At 42.2% G+C, this 21000-nt stretch overlaps 1 protein-coding gene across 1 annotated transcript in view; it reads left to right on the top strand.

The window, feature by feature from the left end:
* Positions 1-552: 552 nt before the first annotated feature.
* The window catches only part of LOC142721109 (syntaxin-2-like), a 67344-nt gene continuing 46896 nt past the window's right edge, over positions 553-21000 (top strand). The window contains exon 1 of the mRNA XM_075848826.1: positions 553-582. Coding sequence (XP_075704941.1) covers positions 553-582 — 30 coding nt within the window. The remainder of the gene's footprint in view (positions 583-21000) is intronic.

Here is a 21000-nt window from a genome sequence, read left to right as displayed (position 1 = left end):
AAAGTCATAAGTAACCGATGTTTCTGATCAATGTTTTCCGAACAAGCTGATACTGCTGCGTCAGTGTGACAGGAAAGAATAAGATATGGGAGTTGGAATTTTGGAATGATAAAAAGAAGGAAATATCCCTCTAGTACTGGCACTGCATTATGCTGACTATAGCTTTTCTGTATGTTTACAGCTAAAACTGACAGGACACATCCCTATTAGCTGCACAGGAGACCAGTGACTTCTAGCTGGGTGATAAAAGACGTCCATTCTCTCCTCACACGAGCCTGGTTAAAGTGCAACCTGGCCCAACAGCGCCCTCCATCTGTTACAGATCGCACTTACATGACCACGCCCACCCCTTCTCCCTTGCGCAGCTCCGGCATGGCAAAAAAAGGAGTGGACAACACGCATGCGTAGTTGCTTGTGTTTTCCCCCCTCCTGCTGCTACTCCCAACAGCGGTGGTTGCTGTGGTACCGGGCGGAGGGAAGTAGGCGGAAACCCTCCGGAAAGACACCGGTAAACAAATTCCCTGGCGCAGGGGGTGAGCGGCACGTACGGGCATGATGGACCGGCTGACCGAGTTGTCAGCGGTAAGTTTTGGAGTGAAGCCCGCTATGAAGTAACGGTTCTGGGAGTGCTGTGTAATGGAAGTGCCTGGGAGACATTTGTTGATATTGTCGCTATTATGTCCGCGCACTGGGTTCCATGATCTATTGACTAGTGCGGCTATGCAGCTTGTATGTGGTGTTATCTTTTACAGCAATAAGTAGTGGTCCCCCCCCCCCCCCCTCACTGAACAATGGGGGGGGGGGGGTGTCACCTCTATAATGTGACTTTATAACTGAACTAGTCTGCACCCGGTTGTCTCAGGTCTCCGCTGCTCTACCACGTTGTTGGGAGACTTGTTTGATATTCTGCATTTACATATACAAAGTCCATGTGTAGCCCGATGTGTGTGACGTAGATGTGACTGTCCCAGGATCTTCTTATCGGAGATCTGAACAGGGCGGAGGAGGCAGCGGTTATGTGATGGATTTCTAGTCTTATTATATTCCAGATGACGTGACTGGAATAGCTTCACATGAATCTGGGAGAACGCTCCATGTTCCAGCATCTGCCGAAAATGAGGTGTGGCTGGTGCTACATTTCCCAAACCTAGTCTAATAGTGGAATGTGCTGCTTGTGAACATGCAGGGGTTTGTGATTCTCTTCAATAGGCTGTGGACTATTACTAATAATATGTAGTTTTTATAATTTCATCCTCATTACTTCCATCCTATGTATATCTGCAGCTTGCTGCAGGAAAGTCTTCTGACGTTCTAGAGCAGACATGGGCAAACTACGGCCCGCGGGCCACATACGGCCCGTTAGGCTTTTTAATCCGGCCCGCCGAACTTGTCCAAATCATAGTAAAAACCTCCTTTTTTTTCCCCTTTCCCTGCAATGCCCACGTTTTCCCAATAGATGGCGCACTCAAAACACATTGACCGTTGTCCTTAACGCCGAAGGACGGATATATCCGTCCTCAGCAGCTGCTAGTTCGCGCAGGAGGACGGATATATCCGTCCTGTGATGGCGCGGGTACTGCCAGTGTACCCACGCGATCAGCGGCAGGAGAACGGCTGTTATACACAGCCTGGCTCCTGCTGCAACTGCCGGAATCGAAGCGCTCCGATTCCGGCAGTTTAACCCATTAAATGCCGCTGTCAATAGTGACAGCGGCATCTAATGTGTTTGACAGAGGGAGGGAGCTCCCTCTGTCACCCGATCGGCGCCCCCGCAAACAAAACGCGGGTCGTCGTCGGGTTTCCATGACAGCCGGGGGTCTAACAAAGACCCCCAGGTCTGTCTTCCGCAACTGCCTGTTTGGCGATGCCGGAGGCATGACCTAACAGGTTGCCTGTCAGTTTTACACTGACAGGCAATAATGCTTTGGTATACTAAGTATACCAAAGCATTATATATGCGATCGGCACATCGCATAGTGAAGTCCCCTGGTGGGACTTAAAAAAAAAATGTCAATCAGTTAAATAAAGTTTGTTGAAAAAAAATAAAATAATTACAGTCAAAATCAAATAAAACTACTTTTTTTGCCCAAAAAGTGGTTTTATTCAGTAAAAGTGTCAAAACAAATAACACATACACATATATGGTATCCCCGCGATCGTGACAACTTGACCAATAAAATGAACACATTAATGAAACCGCCGGATGTACGGCGTCCAAAAAACCCGCAAAAAACAACGGCAAAATTCTCTCTTTTCTCCCATTCCCCCCATAAAAAATAAAATAAAAGTTAATCTATAAGTCCTATGTACCCCAAAATAGTACTAATGAAAACTACGCATTGGCCCGCAAAAATCAAGCCCACATACGGTCACATCGACGGAAAAATAAAAAAATGACGGCTCTTGGAACGCGGCGATGCAAAAACAAGTAATTTTTTTCTAAAAGGGTTTTTATTGTGCAAACATAGGAAAACATATAAAACCTTTACATATTTGGTATCCTCGTAATCGTGCCGACCCGTAGAATAAAGGTAACATGTTATTTATGCTGCATAGTAAAGGGCATAAATTTATAACGTGAAAATTAATGCTGGAATAGCTGCTTATTTTCAATTCTCTCCTAAAATAAAGTTAATAAAAGTTAATCAATATATTGTAAGCATCTAAAAATGGTGCAATTACAAAATACAACTCGTCCCGCAAAAAACAAGCCCTTATACGGCTATGTCGACGTAATAAAAAAAAAGTTACGACTCTTGGAATGCGACCATGAAAAAACAAAAAATAATCCTTGGTCATTAACGTGCAAAATGGCCCGGTCATTAAGGGGTTAATGTGGCGCGTATTTCTCTTTATTTCACTTTAATTTTCACTTCGTTTCACGTCACCATTAAGCCCTTCGGTTTTCAAAGAGTACAATATCAGCCGTCACTTTGCCACGAAGCATGCAAACTATGCTAGCAAGCAGTCAACACAAGAACGGGCGGCTACTGCTCAGAGGTTGGCAGCTAATTTACAGAGTCAACAGAACTTTTTTCTTGATAAATCACAGTGCGTATGTTATTTTAATCTATTTACATTTCCTCCTCCCAGTATCTGCGAAATAGTATGTAAATGCCATATCTTGCATATTCCTTGAGACAAATTTATTAACTGATAAGGGCTATTTTTCACATTTGAAAGACAGTTAATAAATTGGGTTGTAGTGTTCTTACTGTGCTATGAGGTTTGCACACACTCCATTTAATGCTTTAGTATATCCGGCCCAAACACTCCCTCCAAATGCTCCTGGCCCGGCCCCTCTGTCAAATTTTAGAACCCATTGTGGCCCGCGAGTCAAAAAGTTTGCCCACCCCTGTTCTAGAGCGATGGTATTATTGGGGGTCTGGGCGCTGAGACCACAACCATTCGCTGTTCCTGTACCCTCTTCTGCTGTCATTCTAGTCTTTGGCCTGACCTCATCTCCTACCAGTAATGCAGATGGGAACCAAAGTGGCACAGCGCTGTCCGTAACACTACAACCCCATTATTTCTATAGGATAGTGGGAGTGAGCGCTCGGACCTCCACTAATGCTATCTTCTGACATGTCCATATGATAACTTAGAAGATTATTACCAACGTTCACTTATATTGTGTTTACAGATGAGAGAAAAAAATAAAGTAAGATATATATATATATATATATATATATATATATATATATATATTTTACACTAACACTCTAGTATGTATCCAGCCAATTTTCATTTTTTCCTTTGACAGAAATGGAAACTGACCTGAGTTGAGTAAAGAAGGAAATATTTTGCTAGAGGAAATTGTTTCCTTCTTCCCTCTTGTAGGAACCAAACCTTTTTTTTGGCGGGAGATGGAGAAAGGAGTTACTTGTCGAAAGCGGTCTGCTGATAATCTAATGTTCATGGCGACCGCTGACAGTGGATGAGGATTGGGCATATAGACTTTCAACATGCCTGATCCTTTCTTGTGTCGGGCAGTGGCTTGTCTCCCTATAAACATGCATGTTTAGGCCAGGGCTATAGCTAGACTTTGTAGAGCTACTGATTTTGGTTTTAGCTATTGAGTTGCAGTCAAAATCAATACATTGAGTTACATGCAGTCTTGGACTGCAGCTGTCACTCAATAGTTAAAATCAATCAATAGCACTACAAAAAATCTCGGTGTAGCACTGGCTTTGTGGGAGGTCAGGGGAGACAGCTATATTATGTGTATAGCCGCATATTTTTTGTATAAACCAATCAGCCATAACACAAAAAAAAACCCGCTTATAGGCGAAGTAAATAACGTTAATTTTCTCGTTACAATGGCACCTGTCAAGGGGAGGGATATATTGAGATTCAGACGTTGCAATTGAAACCACATTAAAAAACTGCATACGGTTTACTGTGTTTTTAGATGAGTTTGCGGTTTTTACTGGTGAAACATGTTAAATAAACGTTTTCACCTTTAAAAAAACTTTATTATGTTAATACATATCGACTTTACCGCACTGCATGAATAAGCTGTGCAAATCTTCTTTCTCCCCCACCCCTCCCAATAGACTTCTATGGACAGTTGTAATCTGATCTCTAGGTGAAGCTTAGAATTCGTCTCCTCTCTGCTCTAGGGATTCTATGAGTGAATTCTTAGTGAGTGAACAGTTAGGGTATGTTCACACGGGTCGGATATACTGCATAAAATACACAGCGTATTCAACCTAGAACCTGCAGGGAATTCCGGATGAAAAACCGCACCGATTTGTGGTTCAGGTTTTCGTCCGGAGCAACCATTGCAGAAAACAGAGCTCAAATAATAATAATAAAAAAAAAAAAAGCAGATACTTAACTTCGCTTGCGTTGCCATAGCGATGCATCCCTCTGTTTTCCGTTCATCCCAGAAGGCCAGGCTGCACAGAAAACAGGAGCCATCACTACAGTGAATCCAAAAGGGGGGGGGGGGGTAGGTTTAGAATTTTTTTTTATTAAATTGAAAAAAAATAGAAGGGTTTTCTATTACATTTGCAATTTTTTGCGGCAGAATTGCAGCTTTTCTACAGCAAAGATCTCAACACACTTGCTATTTCTTGCGGCTTTTACCTCCCTGTTGAATTAAATTGGTAAAAACTGCAACAAAAGTGCAACGATTCTACAACATGAATTCTCAGCAGATTTTTTTGCTGAGAAAATCTGTAGCGGAAAATCCACAGCTAATCCGCTCAGTGTGAACATACCCTTCATAAAACGGGGGTACGACGACTCATAATTGGAATTAGAGGCATCTTTCTCTAATAAAGCCTCGTTCACATCTGCGTGGAGGCTCCATTAGGGGCCTCCGATTCAGATCTGGCCAAGATTACCGGAGACTATAGCGCGGCGTGCTGTTCTATCGTCTCTGGTAAAATCACGGACTTGCCAACGCAGAACGAAACACACTGACGCAGGTGTGAACATAGGCTTATATAGATTACAAAGTTTCTTATCTTCGCTTGTACTATTGGTTTATGGAGAGTTGTTTTATAATCAGAAGTACAGGGTAGTGCAGCTTCCTATTGCTATGCCTGCACTGTCACTGGTTCCTGTATTTGTGCTGTTTCTGGGTAGCTGCAGCCTACCAGCACCTATTACTAACTAGAATTGCTGATAATTAATTTAAAATTATCTGTAATTCTAGTTAATAATAGTTGCTGGTTAACACTCAGCCTCCCTGACGTGATTCACCGACTAGAGGCGTTGTCGACTGTTTAGGGGCTAATGGCTTGATGAAAGACTCATTAATGTGCGTGTGGAGCAAAAGCTACTGTAACACCAATTGCTGAAAAAGTTAATGCTGTCTATGATAGAAAGCTGTCCGAACACCCCATGCATCGCAGTTTGGGGCTTCTTAGCCGCAGACTGGCCAAACTATCCATGCTGACCCCTATCTGCCGTCAAAAGTGCATACAATATGCCCAGGAGCATCAGAACTGTACCATGGCGCAATGAAAAAAGATTTCCCTGTTTTAACTGGTTCCCGACCGCTGGCTGTGTTTTTACGGGTTCTACGAGCCATAGACTTAGACTTTTTACGGCTCGGGTTTTAACTTGCTGCCCGCGCGATCGGGCAGCTGAATGTCGGGTCTCCGGCTGTCAGTGACTGCCGGGGACCCTGAGGAGAGGATAGAAGCAGCTTTCGCTGATTCTGCCTTCTCCAATGTCTTTTTACACAGCGCTCAATGAACGCTGTGTATATGAATAGAGACAGCAGCAGCGGCGCTGTCTCTATTCCTCCCGGTGATCATGTGACTGGTCACATGATCGCCGGGTGCCGTTACTGACAGACTGCTGCTGGGTCTAACTAGACCCAGCACAGCTCTATTAGTGACAATCGTCACTATGAGAGGGCTGATTTCCCCTGGGGCTGCTGTGCAGCTCCAGTTACAGTGGAAAAACATGGTGTAAAAGAAAGAGAAAATATATATATAAAGTTCCACAAAGGTCTTTTTTGACCTTTTGAGGGACAGACCATAGTAATAAAAAAATTTAAGTAAAGTGCAAACAAAATTAATAATAAATACACATAAAATACTCACCCCAAAAAAAAACATTCCCCCCCGCCAATCATTGTCGTAACGCTAGCGCTGACCCAATTACCCTAATATAGACATGTAATATATTAAAATTTACGGTAGACAATGACTATCACAAATAAAAGGTATATTTTAGGGTAAAACTATGTTATTACCAAAAAAAATAGCTGAAACATAAAAAAGTTTATTTTTTTTACTATTATTTTCAAACTTTATGAATAAAAATTCTAAAATCGCGAAAAAGGTGTGTATAAAAACGATAAAAAAAGAAACCTGCATGGTCTACGGAAAAAAACGTCGCAAAAATCACGTCGTTAGCCCAACAAATAAAAAAGTTCTAGCCATTTAACTAACACGTGCTAAAAAGGGCTAAAGGCGCAAAATAGCCCGGTCCTGAACTGGTTAATAAATAAGACATAATTTTACAACATATGGACAGCCTGTTGTGTGTGTCTCGTTTACCTGGGGAAGTGATGGCACCAGGATGCACTGGGTAAGCTGGCGGAGGCAGTGTAATGCTTCTGGCAATGATCTTCTGGGAATCCTAGGGTCTTGGCGTTCATCTAGATGTTGTTTTGACGTGTACCACCTACCTAAACATTATTGCAGAAGTACACCCAGTCATGGCAACGGTATACCCTAATCGCAGTGTCCTCTTTCAGAAGGATAATGCTCCCTGCCACAAAGCAAAAATTGTTCAGTAAGGGTATGTTAACATGGCCTAATTTCAGCCGTTTTTCGGCCAGTAAACGCCCAGAAAAACGGATAAAAATACGGAAAAATTGGAAAAATGGCGATTCTTTTCCACTGGGCGTTTCCTTACGCGCCGTTTGTAAAACGCCCCGCAAAAAAAAAAAAAGTGCATGGCACTTCTTGAGCCGTTTTTGGAGCAGTTTTTCATTCTCAATAGAAAAACGGCCGTAAAAAAACGCATCAAAAAACGCTTGATGCATAAAAAAAAAAAGCTGAAAATCAGAGGCTGTTTTTCCTTGAAAACAGCTCCGCATTTTACAGCCGCTTTTAGTTTGCTGTGTGAACATACCCTAATGGTTTGAGGAACATGAGAAAGATTTCAATTTGTTGAACACAATATTAGGCCTTATTTAGACGAACGTTGAATATGTCCGGGTGACAGCAGTTCATTTAATGGCCGTCACACGGACGTATTCAACGTTCGTCTAAGTAAGGCCTAATATTGTACGCATGTATTTCAATGGGGCCGTTTACACGGCCATTGTTTCAACGGGCCATGTGAAGGGTCCGTTGAAAAATACAACATGTCCTTATTTTCTTCCATTGTCACAGGTCCCTCCATAGACTCCAGTCTATGGGGACCCGTGAAAATGGGACCCGCGCAACGTGGAAGTGAAAAACTGCTGTTTTTTTATGTCTGCGTTTCCCCACATTCATCCGAATAAGGCCTTAGGGTATGTTCACACGCAGAGTTTTTAGGTGTATTTCGGGGCATAAACACCTGAAAACACTGCGTGTGAACATACCATAAGGCCGGGTTCCCACGTAGCGTAAACGCTTTGGAATTTCCACAACGGAGTTCTGTGTGGAAATTCCGCAGCATTTACAGGAGCAGCAAAGTGGAAGAGATTAAGAAAATCTCATGCACACGCTGCGAGGAAAAACTGCAGCATAAACGTTAATAAATTGGCCTGCGGTGCGGAATTTAATTCCACAGCATGTCTATTTATGCTGCTTTTCTGTTGATTTTCTGTTGCGGGCTTTGCCCTTTGAATTCAATGGGGACTTTTGCGGCATATTCGCAGCAATTAGGCCGCAAAAATTGCAACCACGGAAAATAAAAATCATACTTACCCAGAACGCCTTCCTGCAGTCTGGCCTCCAGAGATGACGTTGCATCCCATGAGACCACTGCAGCGAATCGCAGACTGCAGCGGTAGTCACATGGGATGATACATCATCCCAGAAGACCGGCCTGGATGATGTCAGAGGCCGGCCTCCTGGGATGGTGTTACATCCCATGTGACGGCAGCTGCCACCAATCACAGGCTGCAGGGGTCACATGGGCTGCAGCGTCATCCAGGGAGGCCAGACCGGACTGCGATGGAGGGACGCGTCGCCTTAACAACGACCTACGTGAGTATTAGCATTTTTTACCGCTGCTTTCCGCAGAGAAAACTCCACCTGAAGAAACGCACCACAATGTAGTGCGGTTTTCGGACGGAATGTATTGCGGGTTCCAGGTCGTACGCTGCATGATTTTTACGCAGCGTATGTCCTAAAATCTCCACTCCAAAAACCAAATTGCGCCCTTGCCTCAGGAGAAATTACGTAACCAATTTTGGGGTGCCTTTTCTCCTGTAATCCTCGTAAAAATAAAAAATGTTGAGCTAAAACTTCATCTTATTAGAAAAAATGTAGTTTAAAATGTTCACGGCCCAATTCTATTGAAATCTATAGAACAGTTGTGGGGTCAAAATACACCCTTAATTTTATTCCTTAGGGGTAAAGTTTCGAAAATGGGGTCACATCTGGGGAATTTCTACTGTACTGGTACCTCGGGATGCTCTGCAAATGCGACATCGCTCCCAAAAACCAATTCAGCAAAATATGCGCTTTAAAATACCAAATGGCGCGTCTTCCGTTCTGAGCCCTGTACTGTGTCAAAACCACACATGAGGTATTTACGTACTTCGGAGAAAGTGCTTTACAGATGTTGGGGTGCTTTTTCTCTATTTGTTGAGAAAATTAAAAATTTTGAGCTAAAGCTACTTCTTATTAGGAAAAATTTTAATTTTTCTTTTTCACATCCCAATTCTAATAAAATCTATAGAACTGTGGGGTCAAAATGCTCACTACACCCCTAGATGAATTCCTCGTGAGGTGTAGTTTCCAAAATGGGGTATGTTTTAAGGTGTTTCCTGTTTTTTTGGCACCACAAGACCTAACACAGTGCCTAAAATATATTCTAATAATAAGGGTATGTTCACACGCCCTATTTACGGATGTAATTTGGGCGCTTTACGCCTCGAATTACGTCCGAAAATACGGCTCCAAACCGCCTGCAAACATCTGCCCATTGAAATCAATGGGGTTACGATGTTCTGTGCACACAGGCTACTTTTTTAACGCGCCGCTGTCAAAAGACGGCGCGTAAAAAGACGGCCGCCTCAAAGTAGTGCATGTCACTTCTTGGGACGTAATTGGAGCCGTTTTTCATGGACTCCATTGAAAAACAGCTCCAATTACGTCCGTAATGGACGCCGCGAAAAACTCGAGTATGAGCAATTACATCTGAAATTCAGGAGCTGTTTTCGCCTGAAAACAGCTCCGTAATTTCAGACGTATATTACGTTTGCGTGTGAACATACCCTAAGAAGGCCCCAAAATCCTGAGGTGCTCCTTTGCTTCTGAGGCCTGTGTTTCAGTCCAGTAGCACACTAAGGCCACATGCGGGAGGTTTCTAAAAACTGCAGAATTTGGGCAATAAGTACCGTATTTTCCGGACTATAAGGCGCACATAAAATGTTGAGAATTTCTCAGAAATAGAAAGTGCGCCTTATAATCCGGTGCGCCTTATATATGAACCCGACAGTAAAGAGAGGGGTTCATACAGGATCCTTTACCTCTATCGTGGGCGGCAGGGGTCGGCGGCGGCATACCACAGCACACACCATGCTCCTCCCCCCCGTGCGCCTATGAATTTATTCTTCACTTGGGTTTTTACAGTATCCATAAATGGATTGAGCATTACGGCCACCGTAGTCAGGAGCCACACTGAGTGATACTTACAGCTCTGTAGGATCCTTGCAATATATCTTTGCTTTAGCGTTAACTATACCCACTACCCCAAAAAATGCCTCCTGTTAAGAGACATGCTTATGATGCAGGTTTCAAGCTTAAAGCTATAAGTTATGCAGTAGAGCATGGAAATAGGGCAGCTGCAAGAGAATTCAACATTAATGAATCCATGGTGCGTAAGTGGAGAAAACAAGAAGATGCCCTCCGCCAAGTAAAGAAGACCAAACTGAGTTTCCGAGGAAACAAAGCAAGGTGGCCACAGTTGGAGGACAAAATAGAACAGTGGGTTATGGAACAGAGAAACGCAGGTAGAAGCGTCTCCACTGTCTCTATTCGACTCAAAGCCACTGCTTTAGCACGTGACATGGAGATCAAGGACTTTCGAGGAGGTCCTTCATGGTGCTTTCGTTTCATGCAAAGGCGTCATCTCTCCATTCGCACCAGAACTACTGTGTGCCAGCAATTACCAAAGGATTATGAAGAGAAGCTGGCCATTTTCCGCACCTACTGCATAACCAAGATAAATGAAAAGAATATCCAGCCAGAACACATTATTAACATGGATGAGGTTCCCCTCACTTTCGATATCCCCGTAAACCGTACTGTTGAGAAAACAGGGACCAGTACGATATCTATACGTACCACAGGAAATGAGAAGTCATCTTTCACTGTAGTTCTCGCTTGTCAGGCTAATGGCCAGAAACTACCACCCATGGTAATTTTCAAGAGGAAGACTTTGCCTAAAGAAAATTTTCCTGCTGGTGTCATCATTAAGGCTAACCCAAAGGGCTGGATGGATGAGGAGAAGATGAGTGAGTGGCTGAGGGAGGTCTACGTCAAGAGACCGGGTGGCTTTTTTCACAAATCCCCATCCCTATTGGTCTGTGACTCGATGCGCGCCCACTTGACCGATACTGTCAAAGCCCAAGTGAAGAAAACTAATTCGGAGCTTGCTGTCATCCCTGGTGAATTAACCAAAGAGCTCCAGCCGCTAGATATCAGCATCAACAGGTCATTTAAAGTTAAATTGCGAGCTGCATGGGAGCATTGGATGACAGAAGGTGACCACACATTCACCAAAACAGGGAGGCAACGCCGTGCGAGTTATGCCACTATGTGCCAGTGGATCGTGGATGCCTGGAAGAATGTATCAGTCTCCAGTGTCATCCGAGCTTTCAGGAAGGCTGGAATCACCACTGAAGAGCCTAGCAGCAGCAACGAGACCGACTCGGATAATGAAGAGGAGGACCCCATGCTTGATGCCGAAATCGCCCAACTGTTCAACTCCGACACTGAAGATGACGGATTTGATGGATTTCTGGTGGAGGAATGAACTGAAAAAGTACGGTAAGGGTATGTGCACACACACTAATTACGTCCGTAATTGACGGACGTATTTCGGCCGCAAGTCCCGGACCGAACACAGTGCAAGGAGCCGGGCTCCTAGCATCATACTTATGTACGACGCTAGGAGTCCCTGCCTCGCTGCAGGACAACTGTCCCGTAGTATAATCATGTTTACAGTACGGGACAGTTGTCCTGCAGCGAGGCAGGGACTCCTAGCGTCGTACATAAGTATGATGCTAGGAGCCCGGCTCCTTGCACTGTTCGGTCCGGGACTTGCGGCCGAAATACGTCCGTCAATTACGGACGTAATTAGTGTGTGTGCACATACCCTTAACGTTTTGATTTGCAATTACAGCTGAACCAGTTGCAAGTTATTGTTAAAAAGTGTAATAAATTTTGACTTGCAGTCTGAGCAATGGTTTATTTAACGGTAATGTGCTGCGCCTTATAATCCAGTGCGCCTTATATATGAAACATGATTGCTTACAAGGCGCTCATAGAAAGTGCGCCTTATAATCCGGTGCGCCTTATAGTCCGGAAAATACGGTACTGAGTTGCGTTTTTCTGGTAGCACTTGAGGTGTTATAGAAAGAAATTAATTCAAATTGAATATCTGCAAAAAAAACACATTTTTTTAATTTCTTCAATTTGCTTCCATTCCTGTGGAACGTCTAAAGGGTTAAGAAACTTTCTAAATGCTGTTTTGTACACTTTGAGGGATGCCGTTTTTAAAATGGGGTATCCCAAAATAAAGGCCCCTTAAAACCAATTCAGAACTGAACTGTACTCTGTAAAAATAGCCTTTTGAATTTTTCTTGAAAATGTGAGAAATTGCTGCTAAAGTTCTAAGTCTTGTAACGTCCTAGAAAAATAAAAATACTTTAAAAAAACGATGCAAACATAAAGTAGACATATGGGAAATATTAACGATTTTGTGTGGTATTACTATCTGTCTTACAAGCCAATACATTTAGGCCTCATGCACACGACCGTGACTCATCCAGACGAGTGACACCCACGAGCCCCCGCAAATCGCGGGCCGTGCACATGGCCGCGTCCATTATTTCCTATGAGCCTGGACCGCAGAACGCGGCCGTAATAAGACATGTCCGTTCTTTCTGCGGTCCAGGCTCATGGGCCATGCAAGGACTGTGAGAACCACGGTCGTGTGCATGGGCCCATAGGAATGAATGGGGTCGCAATTCTCTCGTTGATTTTCGGGGGAATTGCGGCCGCAAAAGCACTTTTGTGTACGTGGGGCCTTACATTTTAGAAAAATGCAAATGTAATAAAAATTATTATTTATTTTTTACAAATAAGCCATGAATTTATCGACCAAATTTTACCCCTGATGCAAAGTACAATTTGTCACAAGCCAACAGTCTCAGAATCGCTTGGATAGGTAAAAGCATTCCCAGTTATTACCACATAAAGTAACACGTCAGATTTGAAGAATGGAGCTCTGTCATTTAGCCCAAAAGTGGCTACGGCGGGAAAGGGTTAAACCTAAGCCATGTGAACATACCCTGAAACATATGCCCAGTAAACCTACCAGGCTAAGGCCGCCTTCACCCTTTTTTTTTTTTTCTCTTCTGCGCTTTTAAATGCATTAAAAGAATCTCATGCGCTTCAAGCGATTTTAATGGCGTTTTTTTACAGCCGTTTTTCGTGTTGCTATTTTTCACTTTTTCTTCTGTGCCTGTTTTTTTTTTTGTCCTGTTTCAAATCTTACAGAGGAGTCTATGGAAAAAAGCCACTAACCCCAAAACCGCTACAAACCGGAAACTTGTGTATGTAGGCTTTCTCATTTGTTACCATAGGCTTCAAAATAGCATCAGGACGCAGTATATTTGGGCAAAAGAGAAAAAAAACTAGCAAAGAAACACAACTGAAAACACACGTTAATGCTTTGTGTGAATCCAGCATTAAAATGACAGCACTTGCTAATGCCTAGTTCTGGGGAACCCCTGAGCGAGGCCCGGGGAACCCCTGAACAAGGCCCAAGAAACCCCAGGGTTCCAGGGAAACACTGCTATACAGTATATCATGTCTTTAATGCACACAGAACAATAGTGACAAGACAAGTTTTCCTGGACTCAGCAGTGTTAGTCTCTGCCCAGAACAAACCTTGGAGTAATTTGTACCATGAGCGATGGAAATAATAGCCTAATACTGTTATTTGATTGTACAGTAATTCTTTGCTGTTCTTTCCAGCTGTATAAATTTTGAATGCTGCAGATTGTGGAAGAAAATGTTTTACGGCTCAGACACTTATCTACCAAGACTCCTCTGCCTGCTGGAGAACAAAGTTCTGTCTCTCTGTTCCCAGAGTGTGGGGGGAAGGGCAGTAATCGATCCTGTTTCACTCCTAGACTGTAGGATTCCTCTTTGGGAGGCACTGATCTCTCTTCAGATGTCACTGAATGTAGCATGTGGTGTAACGTGTGAATCAAAAGGAAAGTGTAAATATACAATGGACTTTTTTTTTTTTTTTTTGCCTTTTATTTTATTTTTAAAAACATATTGTTTATACGCCTGTAAAAAATATAGAGACACTGTTTTAACGGGGCGTTATAAGAGCTGAGCTGCAGTACTAGACACAGCTGCATGAAGTGGTTGCTGAACTGCAGTGAAAGGGCGATGGAGCTTCAGCAAGCATTGAGGCCCTTTCATTCTGCTAAAGACCTAAATTACTCAGCAAAATATTACATAGTTAGGCCTAGTTCACATCTGCATTGGGGACCTAACATATATAGTAACTAGTACGGTTGAAAAAAGACAAATATCCATCAAGTCCAACCAAGGGATGGGAAAAGGGAAGGGAAAAATTTCTACACATAGGAGGATATTATCTAAGCCTTTTTTAACCCCTTAAAGAGGCTCTGTCACCACATTATAAGTGCCCTATCTCCTACATAAGGAGATTGGCGCTATAATGTAGGTGACAGCAGTTCTTTTTATTTAATAAAACAATCTGTTTTCACCACTTTATTAGCGATTTTAGATTTATGCTAATGAGTTTCTTAATGCCCAAGTGGGCGTATTTTTACTTTAGACCAAGTGGGCGTTGCACAGAGGAGTGTATGACGCTGACCAATCAGTCATGCACTCCTCTTCATTCATTTAGGCAGCGCATAGGGATCCTTTTAGATCAGTATGTGCTGTCTTATACTAACACATTAACCGCTTCCCGACCGCCCACTGTATATTCACGTCGGCAGTTGCTGGGCTCTGTGCAGCGCCGACGTGAATTCACGGTGGGTGTTAAAAGCACGATCCGGGTGTCTCAGAGTAGCGCTGACACCCGGATCGCGCTGTTAACCGCTGCCTCTGGTCCCGGAGACTCGACCGAGACCTAATTGGTTCAGGTCCCGGTCATGTGATCGCAGGGAAAGCTTGTTGTAGCAACGAACTGGAAAGTTTGTTGCTACAACAAACTTTCCCGGGGACCGATTGCGGGTGCTGCAGTCGGTTATAAGGCAGAACCGGGGGCCATGCACGGCAGCCTATGAGAACCAGCCGGAGGCCGGTCCTCATAAGCTTCCTGTCAGTGTGACTCTCAGCGTCACACTGACAGTTTATAATACGTTACACTACCTATGTAGTGCAATGTATTATAGCAGCCATCAGTGCTGCAGGTCTTCAAGTAAAAAGTAAAAAATAAAGTAATAAAAATGTTTATAAAAGTGTAAAAACAAGTTACAAAAACAAAAATGCTTTTTTTCCTATAATAAGTCTTTTATTATAGGAAAAAAATGAAAATGTTAAAAAAAAAAAGTACACATATTTGGTATCACCGCGTTCGTAACGACCCAAACTATAATATTATTTTTCCCGCACGGTGAACAGCACAAAAAAAAATAATTAAAAAACAATGTCAGAATCACTATTTTTTTGGTCATCAACCCTCCAAAAATATAGAATAAAAAGTGATCAAAAAGTCGCACGTACCCCAAAATAGTACCAATAAAAACTACAACCCGTCCCGCAAAAAACAAGCCCTTACACAGCTTTTTTGACTGAAAAATAAAAAAGTTATGACTCTCAGAATATGGTGACACAAAAAATAAATAATTTTATCAGAGATTTTATTGCGCAAATGCCACAAAACATAAAAAAAACTATATACATCTGGTATCGCCGTAATCGTATCGACTCGCATAATAAAGTAAAATGTAATTTATAGCGTACGGTGAAAAGTGTAAACTAAAAAAACATTGTTAGAATTTACTTTTTTGTCACTTTGCTTGCCCAAAAAAATCTAATAAAAAGTGATAAAAAAAATCACATGTACCCTAAAATGGTACCAATGAAAACTACAGATTGTCCCGCAACAAATTAGTCCTTGCACGGCTCCGGTGAAGAAAAAAGAAAAAAAGTTCTGGCTCTCAGAATATACCGACAGAAATTGTGCAGTTACCAAGCAAAATCTGCGCTCCAAAAGCCAAATGGCGCTCCCTCCCTTCTGAGCTCCACAGCGTGCCCAAACACCAGCTTACGTCCACATATATGATATTTTATATCCGGGAGAACCCGCTCAACATTGTATGAGGTATTTGTCTTCAGTGGCACAAACTGGGCACAACATATTGTATGGCATATCAGTGGAAAATTTTAATTTTCACTTTGCACCATCCGCTGCGCATTAACGCCTTCGCGCACCACGACTTAATAGCGTGTCGTGGTGTGGGGGGTTCTATATGGAGCAGGCTCATGCGCTGCGCCCGCTCCATATTCTGCAGGTGTCCGCTGTGTATTACAGCTGACACCCGGGACTAATGGACAGGAACAGCGATCGCGCTGTTACAGGAGCCTATAAAAATGATATTATACTGCAATACATTAGTACTGCAGTGTATTGTACCAGCGACCTAATGATCGCTCGTTCCAGTCCCCTAAAGGGACTTTTGGGAGGTTTCCACTGTTTTGGTACCTCAGGGGCTTTGCAAATGCGACATGACACCCGAAAACCATTCCAGCTAAATTTGAGCTCCAAAAGCCAAATATTGGTCCTTCCCTTCTGAGTCTTGCCGTGGGTCCAAACAGCAGTTTATTACCACATATGGCGTATTGCTGTAATCAGGGCAAATTGCTTTACAAATTTTGGGGTGATTTTTCTCCTTTATTCATTGTAAAAATGAAACATTAATATGTTTTTTCAGAAAAAAGTAGATTTTCATTTTCATGGCCTAATGCCACTAGATTCAGCAAAAAAACTGTGGGGTCAAAATGCTAACTATACCCCTAGAAACATTCCTTGAGGGGTGTAGTCTACAAAATGGGGTCACTTTTGGGGGTTTCCACCATTTTTCTCCCTCCAGGGTGTTTCAAACGCGACATGGCACTGAAAACCAATCCAGCAAAATCTGCGCTTCAAAATCCAAATGGCGCTCCCTCCCTTCTGAGCTCTGCCGTGGGTCCAAACAGCAGTTTAGTACCACATATGGGGTATTGCTGTAATCGGGAGAAGTAGCTTTACAAGTTTTGGGGTGTTTTTTATTCTTTATTCCTTGCAAATATTTTTTTTTTTAATATTTTTTCAGAAAAAAAGTAGATTTTCACTTTCACAGGCAAACTCCAATAAATATAGCAGAAGGCCTGTGGGGTCAAGATGCTAACTATACCCCTAGAAAAAATCCTTGAGGGGTGCAGTTTCCAAAACCATGTCACTTTTGGGGGATTTCCACTGTTTTGGCACTTTAAAACCTCTTCAAACCTGACATTGTGCCTAAAATATATTCTAAAAAAAGGAGGCCACAAAATCCACTAGGTGCTCCTTTTGAATTGCAGCAAAAAAAATAAAATTTGTCAATTTCCCCTCTACATTGCTTTAATTCCTGTGAAACACCTAAAGGGTTAAGAAACTTTCTGAATGCTGTTTTGAATACTTTGAGGGGTGCAGTTTTTAATATGGGGTGATTTATGGGGTCTATCTAGTACATAAGGCCCTCAAAGCCGCTTTAGAACTGAACTGGTCCCTGTAAAAATCGCCTTTTGAAATTTTCTTGAAAATGTGAGAAATTGCTGCTAAAGTACTAAGCCTTGTAACGTCCTAGAAAAATAAAATAATGTTCAAAAAACTATGCAAATATAAAGTAGACATATGGCATATGTGAAATAGTAATACCACACAAAATAGTTACTATCTGTTTTACAAGCAGATACATTTAAAATTAGAAAAATCATAATTTTTTTCACATTTTCTCTAAATTTGGGTGTTTTTCATAAATAAGCAATGAATTTATTGACCAAATTTTTCCACTAATATAACGTACAATATGTCACGAGAAAACAATCTCAGAATCGCTTGGATAGGCAAAAGCATTCCGGAGCGCATTCCGGAGTTATTACCACATAAAGTAACACATGTCAGATTTGAAAAAATGGGGCTGGTCCTGAAGGCCAAAATGAGCTCGGTCTTGAAAGGGTTAAGGCTGGGTTCATACGACCTATTTTCAGACGTAATGGAGGCGTTTTACGCCTCGAATTACGTCTGAAAAAACGTCTACAATACGTCTGCAAACATCTGCCCATTACTTTCAATGGGCTTTACGATGTACTGTGCCGACGACCTGTCATTTTACGCGTCGCTGTCAAGACGGCACGTAAAAATACAGCCTTGTCAAAAGAAGTGCAGGACACTTCTTGGGACGTAATTGGAGCCGTTTTTCATTGACTCTATTGAAAACAGCTCCAAAAACGCCTCAAGAAACGCCTCAAAAGAAGCTCCAAATTTCATTTTCAGCTTAAAAAACGCCTGAAAATCAGAGGCTGTTTTCTCTGAAATACGCTTCGTATTTTCAGACGTTTTTGTTAAGCGTGTGAACGTACCCTTACAATAGTGAAGTGTTAAGACCGTGAATAGACATTCCACGGGATGTCTATTCACAATCCCTGCACTTCGTTACTCTGTCTGTGGTAGTTACAGCAGAGGAAGCGTAAATAAAAAGCATTACTGTCACCTAGATCATAGCACCCATCTCCTTCTGTAGGAGATAGGGCACTTATAATGTGGTGACGCAGCCTGTTTTGGCCTTCAGGACACAGCCAATTTTTCAAATCTGACATGTTTCACTTTGTGTGGTAATAACTTTGGAATGCTTTTATCTATCCAAGCGATTAGGAGATTGTTTTCTCGTGACACATTGGACTTTATGTTACTGGCAAAATTTGCTCGATACATTCAGTATTTAAATGTGAAAAACACCAAAATTTAGCGAAAAAATTGCCAAAATTAGCACTTTTCTAAATTTAAACGTGTCTGCTTGTAAGACAGATAGTAATACCACACAAAATTGTTGCTAATTAACATATCCCATATGTCTACTTTAGATTGGCATTGTTTTTTGAACATCCTTTTATTTTTCTAGGACGTTACAAGGCTTAGAACTTTAGCAGCAATTTCTCACATGTTCAAGAAAATTTCAAAAGGCTATTTTTACAAGGACCAGTTCAGTTGTGATGCGGATTTTTGGGCTTTATATATTAGAAACCCCCGATAAGTCACCCCATTTTAAAAACGTTACCCCTCAAAGTATTCAAAACAGCATTTAGAAAGATTCTTAACCCTTTAGACATTTTACAGGAATTAAGTCAAAGTAGATGTGAAATTTTTTTTTTTTTTTTTTGCAGAAATTCATTTTTCATCAATTTTTTTTTTTTTGTAACACAAAGTTTTACCAGAGAAACGCAACTCAATATCTATTGCCCAGATTCTGCAGTTTTTAGAAATACCCCACATGTGGCCCTAGTGTGATAATGGACTGAAGCACAGGCCTCAGAAGCAAAGGAGCACCCAGAGGATTTTGGGGCCTCCTTTTTATTATAAAATATTTTAGGCACCATGTCAGGTTTGAAAGGCTCTTGCGGTGCCAAAACAGTATAAATCCCCCAATTTTGGAAACAATACCCCTTGAGGAAATTATCTAGGGGTATAATGAGCATTTTGACCCCGCAGGTTTTTTGCAGAAATTATTGGAAGTAGGCCGTGAAAATGAAAATCTACATTCTTTCAAAGAAAATGTAGGTTTAGCTAATTTTTTCTAATTTCTACAAGAACTAAAGGCGAAAATGCACCACTACATTTGTAAAGCCATTTCTCCCGAGTAAAAAAATACCCCGCATGTGGTCATAAACGGCTGTTTGGACACACGGCAGGGCTTAGAAGGGAAAGAGCGCCATTTGGCTTTTGGAGCTCAAGTTTAGCAGGAATGGTTTGCCGAGACCACGTCTCAGTTGCAAAGCCCCTAAGGGACCAAAACCGTGAAAACGCCAAAAAAGTGATTCCATTTAGGAAACTACACCCCTTGAAGAATCCATCTAGGGGTGTAGTGAGCATTTTGACCCCACAGGGGTTTCATAGATTTTATTAAAATTGGGCAGTGAAAATAAAAAAAATCCTTTTTTTTGCCAATAAGACGTAGCTTTAGCTCAAAATTTTTCATTTTCTCAACAAATATAGGAATAAAAGAACCCCAACATTTGTAAAGCAACTTCTCTGGAGTACGGCAATACCCCATATGTTGACATAAACTGCTGTTTGGGCACAGAGTAGGGCTCAGAAGGGAAGGAGCGCCATTTGTCTTTTGGAGTACACATTTTGCTGGATTGGTTTCTTGGGCGCTATGTCGCATTTGCAAGTCCCTGTGGGACCAAAACAGTGGATCCCCCCAGAAGTGACCCAATTTTGGAAACTCCACCCCTAAAGGTATTCACCTAGGGGTGTAGTGAGCATATTAACCCCACAGGTGATTGGCAGAAATTGGTGTGCACTCGATGTTGCAGAGTGAAAATGGGATTTTTTCCATAGATATGCCAATATCTGGTGCCCAGCTTGTGCCACCATAACAAGACCGCTCTTTAATTATTATGCTGTTTCCCGGTTTTAGAAACACCCTACATGCGGCCCTAATCTGTTGCCTGGACATTCGACCAGGCTCAGGAGTGAAAGAGTAAAATTAAGGCCTAATTTGGCAATTTACAAAGTATTGGATCACAATTGCAGAGGCTCTGATGTGAAATAATAAAAGAAACTTCTAAGTGACCCCATTTTGGAAACTGCACTCCTCAAGGCATTTATTAAGGGGTGTAGTGAGCATTTTCACCCCACAGGTCTTTTCCATGAATGATTGCGCTACGGAAGGTGCAAAGTAAAAATTTCAATTTTTCCCTAGATATGCTATTTCAGTGGCAAATATGTCGTGCCCAGCTTATGTCACTGGAAACACCCCAAAAATTGTTAAAAGGGTTCTCCCGGGTATGGCGATGCCATTTATGTGGAAGTAAACTGCTGTTTGGGCACACTGTAGGGTTCAGAAGG

Source organism: Rhinoderma darwinii, unplaced genomic scaffold (assembly GCF_050947455.1).
Source record: "Rhinoderma darwinii isolate aRhiDar2 unplaced genomic scaffold, aRhiDar2.hap1 Scaffold_514, whole genome shotgun sequence".
In the NCBI taxonomy this organism is placed as follows: domain Eukaryota; kingdom Metazoa; phylum Chordata; class Amphibia; order Anura; family Rhinodermatidae; genus Rhinoderma; species Rhinoderma darwinii.
The sequence above is the reverse complement of the archived record's forward strand: the minus strand, read 5'-3'. Positions and strand labels throughout refer to the sequence as shown.